The sequence below is a fragment of the Filicampus tigris genome, chromosome 12 (genome assembly GCF_054856515.1).
Source record: "Filicampus tigris isolate MCC_2025a chromosome 12, RoL_Ftig_1.0, whole genome shotgun sequence".
NCBI classification, from domain to species: Eukaryota; Metazoa; Chordata; class Actinopteri; order Syngnathiformes; family Syngnathidae; genus Filicampus; species Filicampus tigris.
Genome location: NC_141228.1, coordinates 12,877,454 through 12,899,223, shown reverse-complemented (window position 1 = coordinate 12,899,223; position 21,770 = coordinate 12,877,454). Strand labels below are relative to the sequence as shown.

Below are 21,770 nucleotides of genomic sequence, written 5' to 3'. Positions count from 1 at the left end.
ATGAAGAAATAAAGTGTTGCATATTTATTGTTTCCTACCTTGTTAAATCATTGTTGATAATTATTGTGATTTATATGATTTATACATTTTGTATTGAATCACTGAAATAAATGACTGAGATGCAAATTCATATCGTTGTTGGAATGGAAATACCCAAATCACATTAGACAGTAAGTGACATTACTATAGTTTCCTAAGTAAAAATCCCACCGGAAAATCAATAATAACATATACTTGAATAATTTGACACCTTTGGATTAAAAGTGCCTTTTAAAATTTTTTAAAGAAGAGCAAAAATGCTGATTTACCATCAAGGGCAGAGGGTCCGGGATTTTTATTTTCCTCAGCAAGCATTACCTCCTCTGGAAAAGAAGAACCACAAATGAACAGCAGATAATATCTTACATGCTAGTTTCTAATCTTGTTTGAAGGGGTTGGTTTGTCCAGGCCGCAGTAATAAACCCCCTTAAACTTCTTTATCTTTGCGATACGAAACTGAGAGCAACGCCACCTGCTCTGTCGATCCAGGCCCGGTAACCGTTAAGCTCTCGCTCGATCTGTTGCTGGCGTCTCAATTTCATGAAGGCCCTGCGGTTCTCCACCCTCTCCCTCTCTTTGGCAAACTCGCTGTAGGATCAAAGCACAAAATTACTTGTTACTTTTGTTCAGCGGGAGATGAACTCTTCTCCAAAGTACATGGAGGAGACGTAATGTGACAGACAACTGGCTCGAGCGGTCGACCCCTTCGCCCAATTAGCCTGTTGGAACGAGGTTCCGCCGCACAATGCCACTTGCTGCTTTTTTCACATTCACTTAGTTTCTTTTTATCTATTTATATATAGTTGCCACCCCACTGCTGTTATTCAGCATTGCTGCTGTTTATTTCAGTCTCAGTTGCATATACTGCACATGACATGCAGATGCTTTGCACGATATTTTTCACTACGTTCAATACCGCTGACTATTGTGGCTGTTGTTCACATTTACTTCTGGATAGCATTTATTCATGTGCAGTTGTCATTGACATTACTGCTGTTCATTCTGCTCAGTCCCGTTGCCAGGGGTTGTAAATATACACATGATGTTATTATTTTATATACATCTATATACCAGGACACATTAAAGCAAGAAGTGAAAAGTGTACATACCCAGAGAGGACTCCGAGCACCAGGTTCAAGACAAAGAAGGAGCCGATGATTATGAGTGGGATGAAGTAGAGCCAGTTCCAACTAGGGCCCAAGGCATCGTCAGCCTATGGCGTGAACACAAATCACAACACAAACGGTGTTTACATTCAGACGGCTGCTGACGCTTCGAGAATTGATCTTTTATTTATGCATTTTTGATCTTGCACAATCGAATCAGAACCACCACATAATCAAAACGTCATACTACGAAGACAATACTGCAAAGGTTTTATTAAGGGATCCTAGCTGAAGAAAGTGCATTTATTTTAATAATTTTGGGGGGGAATTATTGTTATTGTTGTTTGGGGGACTGATGTCGAATTAAAAAAAAAATGGAACTATTTTTCGTATTCAGACCGCACCACATCGCCACTGCCCCAAAAAATATACAGAAGTTAAATATAGAGTTGGAATCGTAATTTTTCAAACCGTGGCGAAACTTTGAACTGAAATATTGATCATTTTTGAGAAATGATGATGGAATGGCGACCATATCATTTTTTTCTTTATGTCTATGTTTTGTTTAATAATTGCACTCGTATGAAATGCCTTAAAGTTTAATTTAAATCTCACTAAAAATGAAATAATTGTGTTTTAGTAAAAGTACTCTTTTACTATACTTTTTCATTCAGTAACTAAAAATTAAATAATTGGGTTTTTTTTCTGATCACTCATTTTTCTTTAAAGAATGGCACCCATCTTACCAATTCTGCCAGGGTAATCAAACTTATAATTACAACTAGGGTCTGATCGATACGGGCTTTTAGACTGATGCTGTTTCTGAGATTTGGCAGAATAAAATTTTGATAATCGATTAATCGGCCAATTAATTCAAATAATATGTAATGAATAAAATGATTCATTAATTTTAATCATTATATAAATTTAATGAATTTATATTTACCTGTAGTAACTGTACAGTGGACCCCCGCATACTAGCGTTTTTTTTTTCAATATTTTAAAAATATTTTAAATTTTTGTGTTTTCAATTACCACCTGATTTTTGGTGAAAAACGCATATTGAATGTTTATCCACATTTTCTGGAACATTTTTGGGGTTAATTTCTTCCCGTGGAGCCAAATACAGAAATAACAACATAGAATGAGCTGTTCCAGCCTTACATTGTAGAGCACGGTGGTCCATCCCTCCATGGTGATGCACTGGAAGACGGTGAGAACGGCAAACAGTATGTTGTCAAACTGCGTGATGCCATCATTGGGGCCGATCCACGTGTCACTGCAGGCGTATTTGGCCGGGCATTGACGCACGCCACACGGGAACTCAAACTCCGAGGAGTCCACCGTCTCGTTTTCTGCAGGGGTGCAAGGCGCCGAGAAAAGAAAAGAAACTTAATTCCTGTACGTGACGTGTTGTTTAAGCGCCCAACATAGACATGACACCTGATCATATTTCATGGATTTGAAAAGTCTACACACCCCTGTTCCTATGCCAAGTTTCTTTGATGTAACAAAATGTAGCAAAAACACAAGTGACGCGAGATGTTCTAGTAGGCTTTTCATGACATAATTTTGCTTTCCAGCAGAAGCCTGTTTTGTGCTAACACTGACAGCTCTTTGGACCTGTTCATAATTCCCTCAACAGGTAGGTTGAATTCACAATAGTTCAAATGTAGCACGAAACGTCGTTAGGTTTAATTGCACGGGACATCTCTGCCGGTCAGGTTCGAGCCAGTCACACGGTGCATTGTGATGTCATGTTTGCACAACCACGTATCATGAGTAGAATAATGGTGCTACAACCTAAAGAGTTATGCAAACATAGGTAGCAGAAGGTCACTCGTGCATAACATACACCATTATCGCGGCCAAATTGAGCTCAGTCATACCTCTTTGGATTTAGGTTGTGCAATGCTGTATACAGCTCGAATTTCTAAAATGACTTTTTCATCTATTCACACTGATGCATTATTCATGGGTTTTCCAACTACAAATTGCTCCCTTTTGTTTCATTCATTCCATCAGGGAGTGCAAGGCAGAGGATGATTTCTCTCTCTCTTTTTTTTTTTTTCCATTGCAGCTCAAATTAGTGCTTGGAAGAAGAATTTTAAATAACAGTAATATCCGGATGCCACTGCTGGGTTCCCTCACAAAATTGCACAGCATGATTTATAGCATCATTGTTTCGCATCTAAAACCGGGATATTATGACTCAAGTATGTATTGTTACCACTCTGTGGGAAATGTCTCTTGGAATTGTCTGCGACTGTGCAGCTAACATGAAGCTGTGTGTGTACGCGGATATAGACTCCTTGAACCCTTTATAACGATGTAAAGTTGCAATTTTACATAAATGATATTATTCAAAGTCAAAGTTCAGGCCAAATAAGATTACATTTTAAGAAGTGAAAAAAACAACAACAACTTTATTTTGTATAGTAATGTGCATTTTGCTCTCCAAAGGACACCTTACACTTTGTTCTGGAAAAAAAAAAAAAATCTGTAATTACACACCTTTTGTCCAACTTCCTTAATTCAGGGCTGTATCTGATACATCGCATACGTCATATTTGTGCTTCTAAGAGGCCCATACTGAAGGTCAGGAGAAATCATTAGTTGTGTTTTAAAGGCTAACCGAGTATTCCAGGCTGCGGCGTGCAGGTGTGGTGCAGTTTGCCGCTGTAAAACTCCAAGCCGATGATGGCGAACATGAGGATGGCAAAAAAGAGCAGCAGGCCAATCTGGAGCAGAGGAACCATGGCCTTCATTATGGACTTCAGGACTATCTGCAGACCTGAGAAGAGAGTGCAGATCAGTTAAAATACACGCGTTTCAAATTGAACCTATTATTTGTTCTTTTCAAACGTAACAGTGCTCTGTTTTGATTGGCACACTCAGAGAGCTATTAATTCAACAATGAGTCGTTTATGAATGGATTGGCTATCTTCTATTACGAGGGTTGGTTTGGCCTAACGGCAAAGCAGCAGGAAAATTACGGCTAATATCCGTTCAATTTCTAGAAACTTTCAAGTTTAGCTTGGAATTTTTTTATGCGCTTTTTTTGCGTCGTACATACTCTCAGTTCTGATAATTAGTACCATGAATAAAAAAAACAACGAAACTGAGGGATGCACCGTGCTAGCAAATTTGCATTAACTGTGTTTTATCCATAATTACGCTGCAAGATGATTCACTTTAACGCTCATGAAATGTTTCCAACTTGGAAATTTCCCCGAATGTCGCTGCCCTACTGTTTGTGCAATGAATACAGTGGACCCTTGCAAACTCGTGTTTTGGCACCCACACACTTGATTATTCGCACATTTTCGTTCAATTTTGAGGAAAATGTGTATTCAACATTTAGTTTTTTGAATTATTTTTGAGGTTAAAAAAAAAATATACATATTTGGTTCCCCAATGCATTTTAATGGTCGGCACTTTTACGCAGATTTTCGCTACTGGCGGGCGGTATAGGCTGGCCGTATCCCCTGTGAATAGCAGGGTGTCCACTCTACTTTGTGTTTTGTCATATTATGTCAAGGTTTGCATTACAGTCTGCCAAATGAAACTTTCCACGCCAAAGACAACTCCAGACTTGATACTCACTGGGGATGCCCGAAACCAGTTTGAGTGGTCGCAGCACTCGCACTGCCCTCAGAGTCCTCAGGTCCACAGAGATGTTCATATGAGCGCCTGCTGCTGCCAGAATCCTGATCGACAAATAGAGAAGTACAGAAATGTGTCAACAAGAACAAAAGACATGAATGTTGGGATTATACGCAAAAAGAGGATACTGTCAAACACACACACACAGTGTACCCGCGGAGGGCTGCAGTGCTCTGATACGGACCATCTGGATGTGGGCTGTGAGGCTCTGCAGCAATAAACTGGGAGGTTTTTGGGGTTGCTTTTGGCTGTTTCTCTGTGCGTAGGAGGATACGCTGTGGCAAGTGCTAGTTTAGGCCAGAACAAAGAAAGCGACTCCGCTACGGCAAGACGTGGATGCCCGCAGCCTGAAGCCACATGAAACTCATGGACACAATGTCAAACATGAACACAGACAGACAGTGAGCCTTCGACAGCGGCACAAAGCTGACTTTTTACTTTTTCTTTTGGGCTTCACCATACCTCCAAACTCTGTGACATTTCCAACTCACAATGGGGATTGCGTGCACACTTTAAAAACTTTTTTTTTTTTCATCAACCTAAATCATGGGTTGTTGTTGGGTCAAGTTTCTGGGTTATTTTGCTGAGAGTAAATAAACTGTTGGGTCAGATTAACCATTTGTTGTCTTATATGGCTGATATGTTAACCCAATTCCTGTGTTGATTGTGTTGGGTCAACATTTCTGAGAATAATGACATTGTTGGGTCAAATTAAGTGTTGAGTTACACATGCGGGCGGCCATGACAGCCATGGACATAAGTACATTGGCACCCTCATATAATAGCACAGTGGTCAAGTTAACAACATAATTTTCAGCATCGTGGGATTTCTTAGTTTATCACACAGAAATCACATTGCTCGGCCACAAATTAACATTATAATTTATAATCTACTATCGACAGTTGAAATGTATTTTACGGTGATTGCAGACGGTACGGTTCGCCTCAACAGGCGTTGTCTACACGATTACTCGATTATTCGATGTAATAGTCGATTGAACAATCAATTCTCAAATGATTTGATCATGACAGCCAACAATACTGTGTGTTTACAAAAACACAATATAACTGCATTACGGAGTAATTCAGAATCAACAGAATTAGAATTCAGAATAATATAAATACACATTTATTGTTTTTTAAACCTAACCCTTTTTATGGGGGTTGGATTTTCAGTAATTACAAGAAAACCAGGCGGGAGGTAGAACACATCAGCCTGACGTAAGTCAGATGGGGTGTGAAGGACTGAAATAGCTCATCACCATCATCACCCTCATCGTCATCATCATCATGGCCACAAATATAGAAAGTGAATTATCCTCATGAGCTTCACACCTTCAACTACCCCCCTGTGGAGTTCCCCCCTCAGCCTCATTTGTTCCCAAGCTCTTCATCTCCCTCTTGCCTTCCTCGTCTTCTTCGTGGTCTCGCTTTCGGTTTGTTGTCATGTCATCCGGCACTTCGCGAGCGTCTCTCTTCTTTCACGCCTTTCTTCACATCATTAGTCCGCCGTGGCTGCTCTTTAGTTGTTATGGCGACAAACGCAGAGGAGTTCGAAAGCTGTCACCCTCGTTTAGTTCAGTCAGTCAGTGGACGGGCGAATCTCACTCCCAACATCCACAAGCTAATAGAATATCTGTTATCTGCTGTCCTTTATTAAGCAAATATGTTTGTTTACGACTTTGTTTGTTAGTGTTGGTCTGTTGGATATTCAGTGGCAATTAAAAAAGATATGAGTAACATCGCCATCACTTGTGCGCAGTCATTAAGTACGACAGCTTTGCCGTCTGGAGCTGAAAGTCTGGCAGCAGACAGTGCGACATGTAAATAAGCCAAGGGAGTAAAAACACACGCTTGGATTGGCACAAAACAATTTGGCTCACATTTTGTGTCCTCCCTCCTTTTCTCACTCACAGGCTGTTCATTTGTTTGGGCTGTTTTGTGTCTGGCGAAATAAGATCCAACAATGTTTTATCCACAATGAGATGATTACAATAAAATGAAATGGCTGCCTTGTGGTGGTCCCAACTCGCCAACCAACTATCAGTCTGTATTTTCCCTTACAAGCCACCTCATTAAACTCAAAACAACATCTGTAACTGGAATTCTACTTTCAACAATGATATGGCTCACTTATGAAAAGTTGTCTGTCCAGTTTATGTTAATGTTACACACATATACACTAATACACAGTTGATGTCACACATTCAGCAGCCTTGTGATCAGAAACACAATTATTCACAGTTACTTGGAACCAATTTACATAGCAGAGATGTACAGTATTAGTATTGTAAAACAAACATGTATGTTTATTATCTTGGATTTGTCGTTGAATAATTTTCTTCCGGCGTTTGGAATTGCATTTCTGGGTGATGCAACATTCCTGAAAAATCACCCCTAAATGCAAGCGTGTGTATATTTTGATGAACATGTATGTGTTTTAGGGGCTAACAAGGTCCTCACGTAGAAATTAGGGTTAAAATGACTCAAAGGGGAAATTAACCCAAACATATTTTTTCCAAGAATATGTTCCCAGCAGGTCCACTAGTTGAAACGCGGCATTTTGATTAATACTCCGTTTGTGGAATATGGGTTAAGCAGCAAAATCCACCCGTTTTTAGTCATCCCATGGGCGGCCATTTTGTCATTTTCAGTCAAACAGAAGTGACTAAATGGCCGCCCTCAGAGATGGCTAAAAACGAGTGCATTTTGCTGCTCAACTCATATTCCACAAACTCAAAATTAATCAGAATGCCGTGTTTCAACTAGTGGAGCCGCTGGGAACATATACTTGAAAAAAATGTGTTTGGGTTGATTCCCGCTATAAATAATACCTAGGAGATCTGGATAAGCATAAAGTCCCTGTAAAGTAAAAAAACTTAATGATGAGGCTTTAAAATCATGAAAACTCAAGCTATTCTCTCCACTCTTAAATGCTGTGGGCGTGTCCACCGGTTGTGCTGAAACCACTACGACGACAAGCTATTTGGCCTAGTATGTTTCTTATGCCTGCACATCCTTAGACATTTGAGTTAAAACCTTCGGTGGCTGGAATACACAGTATATCCCACCAGGTCGTCGCAGGACTTTTCCATGCCAGGTACTTAAAGTGGCCATGTCAGCTTGAAGCCCCTGTACTCATGCTGGCTATCAGACGTTTTTTTTTCCCCGCCTCGCTCTTCCTCTTCCACCAAGAACCAGATCGTTGGCGACTGACACATCACTTTGAGATTCACTGATCCATGCAAAATCTGGTGGGCATCCCTATCTTGACAGGATGCGCAAAAAAGTTATGAACTCACACCTGAAATTGAACAGCAAGTTGGCCATTTTGCGCGCAGTCACCCTGGTACAAATCCAGCTTCAGTTTGCAGCACTGCATTGTGCTTGGTTAGCTCATTATTTCATGTTCTCGTGTCAAATCTTAAGTGTTGAGTTTGATGAACACTTAATGAAAGCAATTAAGTGCAGACATAAATGGCGGTTGAACGCCCGTTGTATGATGATGACCTTTAGAATTTTAATGTCATTCTTTTATTAATGGTCCCTCGCAGACATTTGCGCGAAAAGTTGCGGTGATCAAGCGGGTTTCATGTGCTTCGTGAGGTCTACGAGGCTGTCCACTAATCAGTTCATCCTGGGGTCGAAGTGGATTTGTGGGTCAAACTCAAATTAATTTCCTCTCAGCCTATTATGTTTACAAAGCACATCATAAAAAAAAAGAATGTAATGTAGTCGATTAATTTGTTCCAGGTCAATCAGTCACCATCATAAACCTTTGATAATGGTACAGGTTTGTTGCATAATATAGTGTACTTAAGATATAATAAACACTGAGAAATATTCTTTTATAGGTAAGGATTGAATAAAATGCTACAATGGGATAGTAACAAAATTAATTTACCATTGTTATAATTACATCCATATATTTTCTATCCCTATCTCAGACTGGTCACAAATTAATCACAGGGCACATACAAGCAACCATTCACACGTGGAGGGCACTCTTTTCCTTCTGAGCACATGGGTGGAGTTTTCTTCCTTTTGGTATTTTGCCACACTTTGCGCAGGTAGAATTGGGCATAATGGGGCGTTTATTGTGCGCCATTTTGGAAGTAGTCTTTTCCCAGCCAATTGTTGAAGCATCCCTAATTTGTATTAAAATCAGGGCGGTCGGCGCACAGTATGCCTGAGTGCTTGAGATTGCGAAAATAGAAATAGACTCGCTGCACGGATGTGCATGACATTGGCAGGTAAACTGCAAGATCTCTCCTTGTGGATGATGTAAATACAGACAAGTTAACGATACAACGAGGAACACCTGGACAAGACAGAGGGTAGGAGGAAGCTGGTTGGTTAACACAAGGGACTGGGATGACAAGCACAGGTGGACTCAATAACTTAACGAGAGACAAAGGAACACAAGGAAAAGCATGAAACTGAACGCAAAAACAAAACTCAAAACACCGACCATAACGGTATACCATACGCTGACACCAGACAACATGGCAGTACAACTGCAAAATATCCACTACAACAGCTGTATCCAATATTATGACTTTACAAAGATAATAATACTTCAGTTTTTAGTGACACTGTTAGAGATGTTTGCAGTGGTGCAGAAGTGTACTGCATCAGAGATACATGGCAGCTGTTTTTTGTGAGGTGGATTAGGTTGGTCCCTACTGAAGGTCTAGGTACCAAATACACAGCCCACCACTGAGTAACCCAATAAAACTCAACACGAATTAAATGCATTACATTTTTATGTTCTCTGCATCAGTTAAATATCCACTGCAAAGCATTACTTCAGTGTGTCATAAAGTGATTTCTTGTGGGCAATTATTCTGAGCACTTATAACATAACCCTGATAGTTAAGCAGCTCTGAGATGATTCTGCTGTAACTTCGCTTCTAAAGTCACAAAAAACTACCATGATACACAACATCCCACGAGACCTCAATCTTGCGAGCATCAGAATATTAATACTGAGCACTCTATTATTTGTGCCCAGTGCAAGTCTACAGTTAGAAAAGGGTGTTTGCGCTGTTGTGGGTATGAACACAGCCAACTAGCTTCATGGACAATGGAAGCAGCTTCTCTCATTTCCTTTAAATTCAGCACGTGAAAGGCGCCAGTCTGTGACGGTAACAGAAAATGACACGCTGGAGTCCATGCAGCATCAAATTCAACAAAATCATGTTGCACCACCTGCTTCCAGCAGGCATCGTTAGTAAGTTGAGTGTACTTTCAGCCACAAAACAGTGAGGCACACTGGGCCGTGTAAGCAAAAACGCCTTCGGTCCGCCGGAACACAAAACATGCCGTAACACAGTCTGCCAAATTCCAAAACATGCGAAACGCAAGGCATGAACCGGCACGACAATCGAGATGCTCCAGTTTTTTATATTTCATATGAAACCCTATGCCTCACATTTTGGGGCTTTTCTCCCGCACACTCTGCCCAAGAGAAGAAATGCCCCAATAGTCAGCTAAATGACTGTATATACCATAGAAATGTGTTATCTGCATAAAGAAAGATTGCCTGTTTTGCACAAATGAATGGAGTGAGAGCAAAAACACAAGAGTTACACAACAGCTGCAGCGAGTTCATACAGTATTTGTGTTGAGTGTCAATTGGTTAAATAATATCATGTTGGGGTTACAGTAAGTCCTCGAAAATAACAGCAAATACTATGGTTGAGAAATAACATATACGTAGTTCTGGCAAAGAATAAGCCGATTTTGTGAATCCAGCAAAATGTTCGATTACAGCAGCTTTGACCCTGTTGGCCCGTAGCACAAGGATGGGGGTGGTGTGTGTCTTGATGGGAAAAGAAACTCTTTGTGAAGTCCTACACTTGCAGCCCTCATGCTCACCCTCACATAAAGCGAACGCATGACCACACATTATAATATTTTAAGTAAGACGTGATGTGAAACAAATCGCTCCTTGTGTCAGCAGGCAACAATACTGTTGAATTAAAAAGAAAATACTGTATGGCTATGATAGCACTGTGACTATTTGAAAAATCTCCGGATTTTCTCTTCAGAAAGCCTTGAGCAAAAACATACTGCAATCTATATGTCTATTGGCCTGTAATTTATTAGTATCTAACACTAGATTCATAGCAACCCAAACTGAATGGACACTTCAGCTTTTGTTGCAATTTGTTTATGGAGTTCCAAGTTTTCTTCACAGGTTAGTATTTCATCAAACATGGATTACAATGGCACAACGTCTCTATTATACATCATCCAATTTGAGGCATTTCTCACCTCGTGCAGTGTGTTTATGTCAGCTCGGAGCGGACACAGCGAGCACGTACACATGCACACATGCATATACACACGCATACAAAAACACACGCTTGTAGGACTCATGATAGTCTGAGCTCCTTGTGAGAGGATTAAATAACATGTAATTCTCAGTTTTCCTAGGACGTAATTATTTCAACAAAGCCTGCAGGGGCCATTTTCCTGGGTGAGTCCGTAGTAATTACCGTAGTAGAAAAAATGACATTTTGACCAGCAGACACCTTTGTCACTGTCAGAAAAAAAAGGTGCTAAATTTGTACCCTTAAAGAGAAAAAGTCAACTCAAACGCATTTTTTCCCCAGCAGGCCCATTAGTTGAAACACGGCATTCTGATTAATATTGTGTTTGTGGAAGATGAGTTAAGCAGCAAAATCCACCCGTTTTTAGCCATCTCAGGGGGCGGCCATTTTGTCACTTCTGTTAACTGAAAATGACATCACAACTACTCAGGGCTCAGGTAACGATCAATCACGGCTCAGCGTCAGAAAACAGGTCAGCCGTGATTGGTTGTTATCTGAGCCCTGAGACACTGTGATGTCATTTTCAGTCGACAGAAGTGACAAAATGGCCGCCCCCAGAGATGGCTAAAAACGGGAGGATTAACTCTTATTCCACAAACGCAATATTTATCAGAATGCCTTGTTTCAACTAGTGGGCCCGCATAGAACATATTCTTGAAAAAAATAGGTTTGAGTTGACTTTTTCCCTTTAAGGTTCCAATGACTTGTCACTGAGGCGGTACTCTTGAGGGTACACGTATTTCACTGACGGGCAAATGCTTGCAGAGGTGGGGAATGTTGCATTTGCCAACTTTTCTGATGAATGTTAGCGAAAATCAAGGGGTCGCCTCTATCATTCGTAACAGCAACTTTTAGCGATGCTTAGTGACAACGCGTGAATGTTTGAAAAAGTGTTTGCGGAAGACATTATGGCCACTATTAGCAAATACTTGCAACAACATGTATATATTATAAAATGTTAATTCATTGGATCCTAGCCAACATGATGGCCGCTTTCATCTCACTGCAGCACTTCCTCTCTGATCACAACCAGACTGCGACTGACGAGACATGAATGCTCTCGATGGGCTTTGTTTCACGGCCCACTCGGCCTCTTTGCGGTGGCATGAAGAGGGAGGGGGCAAACAGGGACAGCAAGATTCTTACACTATCAATTTCCTCAACAGCATCGCCGCCGTTGACTGACTTGATTCTCTCCATCTTAAAGCACGACGTCACTCACCCGACACAAACACGCATTCTTGTTTTTCACTCACAATTCCACTCTAACATGGCAATGTGGTTGACTGCAATCATGATGGCAAGGCAAGACAAACAGCAACTGCGCATATTGAGTGGGGAAGCCAGTGACAGCCTGACCCGGGGCGGGGTCCTCTGTCACCACGGCAACGGCTCTGGGGACATATGCATCCCTGCTGCAGGCCGCCTATGTCATCAATTGACCCGATGACAAAGGGAGAATACGATTGGTGGAGACAGCTCTCCTTCTCTCTTCTCCCGTTCTCTTTCTGTGTGCGTGTGTGTTACTCAGTGTTACAGGTGTATGACTGCCAAGCCGACAGAAGGCGATGCTGGCCTTGCTAGTAGTGCTCCATTTGGCACACACGTTGTATTTTTAACGGTCATGTTGTGTATTCCTTTTCCTGTCATTATGATAGACACTTGTCATCGGCCGATAAAAAACATTCCAGTCCTTGGTGATCATATGAAGCGAATCTTTCCAGATGTTTGACAGAATTTACTCAGTCTTGCACATCAGGGTGACTTAAGCAAACATTGGGTGTCGCCTCCTGCCAACTGTTGTCATTCTAATGGCGGCTTGTCACTGAGCAAGACTGCAAAGGTGCCAATTAGCATGCAAGATCACGCATGGACACATTTTCAGCATTTCCTCTCACTTAAACTCCTTTTCCCCCCCTTTTCACAAGCATGTCTTTATTCATCTCTTTCATTCTGTCATTCTCTCTCGTGATATCACCTCATTTTTCTTCTGCAGTTTCAACTGTAAAAACACACCTCTACAGCTCTAAGGGTTGTCTGTATTTTTCTTTTATACCTCATGCCTCCCCCTCACTTGCCATCTGTGAAATATACAGGACCCCATAAAGCACTGAGGCATCTTAGAGAGGGAATGGTGGCCCACAGTGTTGATACAGTAAGCAAAAGCTTCCGTCAACACAAATATTGTAGTGTGAGTCAGGGGTTTACACTGAGAGAAGGTGTCTCACTCACGCAGGAGTATAAATATCTACTACACTGTTTAATCAGGCAGGGATTCTGCCTGCATGAGTCATATATAAAATGAAATTCAATGAAACTAGATTTAGTTCAATTGAAGTATAGCCTACAATGGCAACTGGTTCTTTTCTACTTCCTGTAAAAGCTGGCAATTTTTAGCCTTTTTTTCCCCCCATGTTGCTATCCTGTATTAACAGCGGAGTTTGTTATTTTCATTCAAAAAACCAAACCAAACCACTTTCGGCATATTTCTTAATACCGCCGTTCTTGCATTACTAAAATTACCTGTGAAAAAAATTAGCCCTCTCTCGCAACATCTTGTACCTCTAATTTATTTTTTAGAGAAGCCATTACATCTTAGGAGAACAACCGGTGAGCGACTTTAGGTGTGACAGGCGATGTGTCATTTGCCGTGCACTTGAGGGCACACTCATGCAGCCTCGCACTGAACTTTGTTTGTTACCTTGTCCTTTAGGAGCATTAGTGAAACAATGGCGGAATAGCCACACCTGACAAAACAATAACCTCTTTCCTCCTTTGTATTTCCTCATATGCATTTATAACCTCTTTTTGATTATTTAATTCATTGTATATTCCCAGAACTAAAACCTCACACCAATAACATTCAGTGTTATAGTAACACTCCATGACAAATAAGTCATGCTTTACGTAGCAAAGGTGGCTAATACTGTGGTAATGCTAGCTTAGTACTACTAGCTTAGTTGTGCTAGCTTAGTGAAAGACGTGATCTTATTATATTATTAGATCATATTTTTTTTTCCGGCATATCCAATGATCTCTTAAGACACAGTATGAGCACAGTGGTTAGAAATCACTCGCTTTCAATATAAATCTCTAACCGTAAGTTTGAATTTCCAGCAACATGAACATCTTTGTACTTGTGTGTGATCTGCACAATTAAACAAAATCCTGCAAAGAAAGACTATCAACAAAATGACTGGTTCTAACTCAATACATTCCAAAAATATGTTCAAACTACTGTATAGGAGGGTATATTCATTTCATAGCAGTCATGACTAAATTCCATTTTTCTACATAACCACCACACCATATTTCATATTTCCACTAATTAGAACTTTTCCGTGCAAATCCTATTAAATTCTCATAGAGGAACAGGCTCTCTTAAAAAATGGCAGTCAATTAAATGTTGTGTGTGTGCGCTTGTTTGAGGGACTGTGCACCTAATTACTGGCTCACTCTGCTCACCTAATATCATCAGCGTATCTCATAAGCGGCATTCGGTGTATAATGAAGCTGTGCACCTCTTGTGACATGCATACATGTACTGGAATGGAGGGAGAGGCAGGAGGTAGAACATTCACGTGGCTGTATTCTGTAATTCCTGTGCTCGCAATGGTCATTTGGACGAGGTTCTGGCAAGCCTCTTTGCGGAAGTGAATGTTAATAAAAGAAGACCTGGATGATTAGATCATGCCAAAGTCACGAATAGTTGATTAACTCAAACACACGCTGTGCAAAAATATCTTCCCGTAGGTAATGAGTAAAAAATGTGCAGTGCCAGACAGCCCACCAATATGATTTAATTTTTTAATTAAGGGTGCAAGTGGATGCACACACAAATGTGTATAGCGAACCCATAGTGGTCGCGGCTCACCATCAATAGATGAAACCCGTTATGTAGAGACCACATTATTTTTGCCATAGTTTTACCTTTCCCACATGCTTTAAACACATTTAAACATGATGAAAAGTGCTTTTTCAACACACAACTAAACGCGTAAAATATATTGAAAATACGTGTTGTGGTACAGTGTGTATCTTTGGCCAGTAAGCGAAAGCTATGGCAAGTCTGTGTGTGAGTTTCTGGACGTGAGCTGTCGCCGACAGCAGTCCCTGCTTGAGCGTGCTTGTTGCGTTTCTATGTTTTAGTGTTCTCCCAGCGTTCAATGAATTCTAGAAAAGTGCATCAACAACTTGTCTCTCATTTCCCACACACAAGATTATTAGGCTCCTTTCAAAACCAATTAAAAGCAATTGGGGATTTCCCCTCATAGACTCCACAATAGGAGTGATGACAACTTTTCCGAATAGCAACATTCAGCTGATTGCAACAACGGCGTGGAAACAGGAGTTCAGAACTTTCTAAGAGATACTGTTTTCATGAATAACATTTCAAGTATAATAATGCATCAAATAACTGGTAGTTAATCTTTCACACAGACAACCAAGGCCAATACACATCCCTAGTATAATAAAAATAAAATGCAAACATTCAAATTAAAACAAAGCTTTTGGAAGGGAGAATATGGGGCAAGTCATTTTGTGCACAAGAGGATTCTTAATAAGTGCCACTGAGCTATTTGCACGCACAGCAAGTCTGATTATAACATACGTCATCCCTTGGCCTTACTTCTTTCCCCATTTGTGCCCGTGCAGGCAGCTGCCATTTGAATAATCCATTAACATCTGCTTGTCTCACCGTGTTTTAATTAAGCTTCTAATTCTGGACCAACAGTAACTTCTCCTCAAGCGATGTCAATTGATCAACAGGCTAGAGCGAGCTCGGCCCCACCCCCTCCTCATTGCCATCTCCCCTCCGACCTCGCTTCCTTCCTCTCTCCTGCAGCGAGAAGAGCATCGTTGAGCCTTAGCCTCAATTGGACTCATCAATAATCGAAGACGCCGGAATCATATAGAATTCTCTAAGAGCACCGTCAGATTCCCATCGCACTTTATTCCAATTGTTTAATATTTCATTTGTGTGCGCAAACGTGTGTGTGTGTGTGGCTAAGTGTGTGTACGCATGAGGCCAATATGCTTCTTCATCAAACACCTTCTTTGATATGTGATAGCCCGCCTTCTCGTTGCTGCTCTAAAGATATCTGGATGGTTTGCAGATTATAACCACTTCGCAGCTCCTTGAAACACTCTGGAAACACATCTGGTGAGAATAACCAGATGGGAGGGGAGTGCATCTCTCCAATACAAGACTATTCTGTACGTATCTCAATACACCGGGCGCCATACAATTCAAGGACAGTTGGTTTTAGAGTGGAACGATTCCATTTGGTGCGATTCAGTGGTATTATGATTCAATTTGATATGGTTCGACTCAATTTGAGAGGGTATGATGCAATGAGTTTTTTGTTGTCATTTTACAATATGAATAACCTTCTCAGTACTGAAAATGTGATATATATGTATAGTGTATATGTATGTATGTATATTAGGGGTGTGCATATGTATCTCGATACATGAGGCCGATACGTATACAATTCAAAGGCGGTACATTTTAAAATGTGTTTTGTCTGATTCAGTCCCATTCCATACATTGACTTCTTTTAAATCGAAAATGATTTTTCGATTCAAATCAGTTTTCATTACACCTCTACCTGATGCTATCAGTCATCCCTATTAAGTCAATAGGGGTGCACTTTTGACTAAATGTCATCGATTGACTCATGTTGGAAAATGGCCAATTCACTTCCGAATCCTACCACACACTGTTGGTCCTCCATTTACAAAAATATTTCATTCAGACCAAGAGGCACTGTAAGAGGTTGAAAATAGCAATGCATTGCTCAACATTATACATTCAGCAATTTTCTATCGCGCTTGTCCACATTTGCGTCACACAGGTGAGCCAGAGCACATGCCAGCTAAATTTGGATGGGAGACTGATCGCCAACCAATCATAGGGTAAATATAGACAAACAACCATTTACACAGATTTTCAGTTATAGGACCGAAAATCAGTGTAAATGGTTGTTCAATCACAGTGCACCTGTTTTCTGAAGCTGAGCCATGATTGATCGTTATTTGTGCCCTGAGCATTTGTGATGTCATTTTCAGTCGACAGAAGTGACAAAATGGCCGCCCCCTGAGATGGCTAAAAAATGGCTGGATTTTGCTGCTTAACTCTTATTCCACAAATGTAATGCAAATCAAAATGCTGTGTTTGAACTAGTGGACCTGCATCGAACATATTTTTGAAAAAATATTTTTGGGTTTTGGGTTGGGTTGCGTTGACTTCCACTTTAAGTGAACCTTATACAATATTCATGTTTTTGCAATGTGGGATGAAGCTGGAATACCCAGAGAGCAACGGGAAGGCCAGAGCCAAGATTCAAACCCCAAACTCCAGAACTATGAGGTAGACGTGCTATCCATTAGGTCCCCACCGTGCTTTACATTCTAACGTCTCGTGAGAGTGTGTCACATTTGACTCACCCGCTGAGCACCACAATGAAATCCATGACGTTCCACCCATTCCGGAGGTAGGAGCCTTTATGGAATACGAAGCCCAGGGCGATGATCTTTATTCCTGCCTCCAAACAGAACATCCCAATGAAGTAGGGCTCTGTCTTTTCCTGTTGGTGCAAAGCAAGCAAGCACGTCTTAATCAACAGTACAATCTCAAAGTGCAGTTGAATGTTCATGTTATGCCTTACCAGTCTCTTTGACATTGGTGTTTTGTCCTCCCCGGGTAGGTGTTGTTCTAGAGCCAGGACGATACAGTTGGCGATGATGGTGGCGAGGATCATGTACTCAAACGGAGTGGCGGGAGGAAGTTAAGGAACTATGTTGTCTCACTTTGGAAAAGGTTATTCATTTACGGCAGCAAGGAAACATCGTCAATAATCAAATGAGATCCAACACAAAAGTGGTATCCAAAATGATGCCTGCACAAAGACAACTAGAACGACAAACCGTATGACCCGGTTGATTGAAAAAGTCATCAAGTGTCAGGTGATACTGTCCCACTCCAGTCCTGCAGGGGCAGTAATGTGCATGACAATATTTTTTTCACGATGGTTTTATCTCTGAATCTGTCCCAGGTGATCCCAGTACAATCAAATTGTACAGCCACATCACACCTTTATGTTGACCTGCGCCAAAATTTCAATAGGTTATTCCCATTCCACAAAGCTTAGCCGGAAATAGTTTTTGCGTAATCCTGTTGACTCAGTCAGTTTTGGCACTGTCACAGAAGTAGTATTTTAATTTTAATATCTCATTTATGTATCCACCCATCCATTTTCTATCACATCATTAGAATCTTGGAAGTCCTGGGGTCTACGGCAGCTGACTTTGAGTGATAGGCGGGGTAAACTCTGGACTGCTTGCCCAGCCAATCACAGGGCACATGTAACCAAACATCCCTTCCCCCTCTCATATAACAATTTAATGTGGTAAATTAAAGATCCCTGTTCTGCTGAATCAACATGAACATGCTGCTAATTAAATTTAATATTTTTCCAAGATTTACACCCAGTTGTCACTTCAAACTGCACTTCATAAGTGATATGATGTCTGCTGTGCCTCAGCTTTACAGACAAACTACTCTTCCGTTACACGGTGCCACAGATAACTCACAGATAGCAATGGAGACGTAAATTGCTGCACAAGGCTTGATCACCATTGCTGTTCTTTTCATAAGCTATTATTTGGCAGATCAACATCGCAAAACAGTGGCCACAAAATCATTATCATGCCATTCACAGTCATGGTTTCATGAAACAAAATGAACACATGCTAACCTCGCCCAACTCCCTCATAATTTAAGCAGGAATGCGTCTAAGTAAACAGAAACATTTAGCTCAGATTGATTAACCAAATAATGCCTTTTGCTTTGCCGTTTGTTTGCCTTTGTCATTCTGTTTCTTGTCTTGTGCACTGATTTGCTAGCTAACAGCCAATATGTAAAATGGCATCCACCATTTTGCGTATTGAATCTTATGGGGTAAAATAATCTGACTCATTCAAGTCATATCTAAATCATGAGACCTGGTCAATCCATGAGTGCACTCAGGTGTGTGTAGCTGGTACCACGCGTTTCATACCACACTCAGCTCATATTTCACACCCCAATTATTCCTTGTTCCCGACAGAAACTGACTTCTAATGTAGTCGATCACATCGCCGCTGCTATTACAAAGTCATTATTGTGAGATAGAGACAGTAAGGCTATTACTGTTCCTCTGTATGATGCAAAAAAAAGAAAATGAACCAGCCTTGTTATAAACCCACTCAGATTGACACCTTATTTGGGCTGCAAACGCACTGAAATAGTGTCGATCAAACTTCACACGGTGCAGAAGAGGCAGAAGCAAGGGATGAAGAAAGGCGGCGTCAACGTGATAATAGGGAAGGAAAGACTGACGAGAAAGTGATCGGGAAGGAGGAGATAGGTTGGTGCTTGCGAAACAAGCGGGTGGGGGGGAGGTAGGAGGAGAAGTGGGAGGCAATGAGACCAAATTAGGCTGACACCGGACAGATCGATATCGCGCGGCTGGCGATACCCAGCGGGGTTACTCGGGGGCATGTGAGTTACGAGAGCCTGAATAAAAAGAGCAAATACAAATGTTAACACCCACCAGCTCTAACTTCAACCCGGGCCGCTCGGTGCATTACATTAGAGCGCTGTGGTGCTGAGACACATTTGCAAGGCCATCAGCAAGCAGCAGACAAGAAAAGGTCTTAATGACATAATAGCTGCATCAGCATGAGGTACTGTCTTCTTTCGTATTGTATTTTTCATCTCACGCTGATAAGATAAATGCTGCCTTCATGTCCTTAAACAGCAGTCAACAGGAGGGAGCGCTGGAAGGAGATATAATGGAAGGAGGAAGTAAGGGAGAAAAACAGGGTGGAAGGAGGTATCCACGGCAACAGGTTTCTCTTGGAGCCAAAAGTCAATGCCCTGAGGTGGTTTCTGGGGCAGTGTGGTGTCTATTCTCTTTATTATTCTTGTATTAGTTTTAACCTCTATGTAATTGCTTGGACAGGAAAGTGGGGTTTAAAAATTAATAAAATAAATATAAAGAGCGTAGATTATAATGTAGTTGAGTTCATTTGAGCTAATCTCCAAAAGTAGCTAGATAGTAAGGCACTTCGAATGACCCAGGGTTTCAAAGGAAGGACTACCGATGCCCGGCTGTAATCAGCAGACCGTGATTGACGCACAACTATAAACAAAATAGGGCGCTTCCAAAATATGACAACAAGCTCATTGTCAAGAAATCGACACCTGAACAAGAGTGTCTGAAAATGCCTGGCAGTGAATGAGTTAAACTGTGAAAAAAAAAATTGCACATTTCCTTTGTGAGCCTAAACGTGTTACTTTGTGAAGAGAGTAGAAAAACATTTACAGTATGTTGAAGTTCAAGAGACTCAACAAGTGTCTGTAAAGTAACCATTCCATTCCTGTGTTGTGGTCTCTCGTGCAGATTAATCAGTCACTCGCCTCATGAGCGATCCTCTGAGTCACAATGACGCTCGCACCGTGCCACAGTTCCTCCAAACATGCGTGTAAAAATAGACACAGACGGGCTACGGAGACGGGCCCGCGATGCCGTGTGCAACCGCCAATATGCTCAAGCTCCAGCTGACGTCCACACACGGAGATTCTTAAGGTGAAAGTGGAGAAGGAATTGCTGGCTATCGAGTCTCGCTTAGTGGAAACACTGGCAAATGGAATGGGCGGACAACACCGTTCAGCTGATTATAGTGAGATTGAGCTATTGAAAAAGAGTGTGGCATTAAGAAAGAGTGCGACTTAAACGATGTAGCGTTAACTATATATGACACAGTCATCCCCTCCGAAGCATCACCTTCACACATCAGCGGGCTGCTTCTGAGAATCCGTCTTGACGATAAATGCAGTCACGCATCAGTCAGACAGCTCTGTAAGTCAAAGTTAACTCTTACGTAAATTCTGGGCAAGAAGAAAAACAACGGAAATGGCCTTAGGTAACATGAACTTCAAAATTTGATTTGCCCAACGATAGACTTGAATGAATTTAGATTTTTGACTATAAGAAAAAACGAAATAGAAACAAGTATACTAGACATAAAAATCAGTACTACAGTACATTCAATGTTATGGCGAGCTGTATTTTGAATATTTTTTTTGTTGGTTGTGTTTTATTACGGTCACTCACTGTACATGAAACCGATCTGTTTCTGCTTTAGATGTTAACTGAACTGAAGTCTTGTGCAACTTTTGATTGATTGACTTTTGACTTTTGATTCCGCAAAAATTTCAGAAATTCCATTGCATAATACTTTTATTAGAAACCGTAGTACAATGAACCCCCCTCAATTATTTTTGGGTATAGTTTATAAGTATTTAGTTCTGCCTCCTGTTTATTTTAATTCATCATTCTACTATTGACCACTAGATGGTGGCACACTATTTTCTTCGACACAAAGCATTTGAGATCAGCCTGGTTTTAGCTGAAGAGTATTGAATGTCAAATCCTCTTTAATCCTGCTTTTTCGCCAACAGAAAGCAAAGGCTGTAGGTTCATTTTATAATGTACATCTTTGAGCATGGTTATTGATCATTGATTATTGAGAGGATAACTTACATTAAAAAACAGGATTTGTTTACTGTAAA

At 41.0% G+C, this 21,770-nt stretch overlaps 1 protein-coding gene across 6 annotated transcripts in view; it reads right to left on the bottom strand.

Moving 5' to 3' along the window:
- cacna1ea (calcium channel, voltage-dependent, R type, alpha 1E subunit a) overlaps positions 1-21,770 on the bottom strand; it is a 98,853-nt gene that overhangs the window by 38,947 nt on the left and 38,136 nt on the right. For all 6 annotated transcript variants that reach the window (XM_086046273.1, XM_086046272.1, XM_086046275.1 and 3 more), the window contains exons 4-11: positions 17,821-17,927; positions 17,600-17,739; positions 4,752-4,855; positions 3,781-3,939; positions 2,310-2,500; positions 1,149-1,252; positions 512-627; positions 309-362 (exon numbers count right to left, since the gene is read on the bottom strand). In XM_086046273.1, coding sequence (XP_085902399.1) covers positions 309-362; positions 512-627; positions 1,149-1,252; positions 2,310-2,500; positions 3,781-3,939; positions 4,752-4,855; positions 17,600-17,739; positions 17,821-17,927 — 975 coding nt within the window. The remainder of the gene's footprint in view (positions 1-308; positions 363-511; positions 628-1,148; positions 1,253-2,309; positions 2,501-3,780; positions 3,940-4,751; positions 4,856-17,599; positions 17,740-17,820; positions 17,928-21,770) is intronic.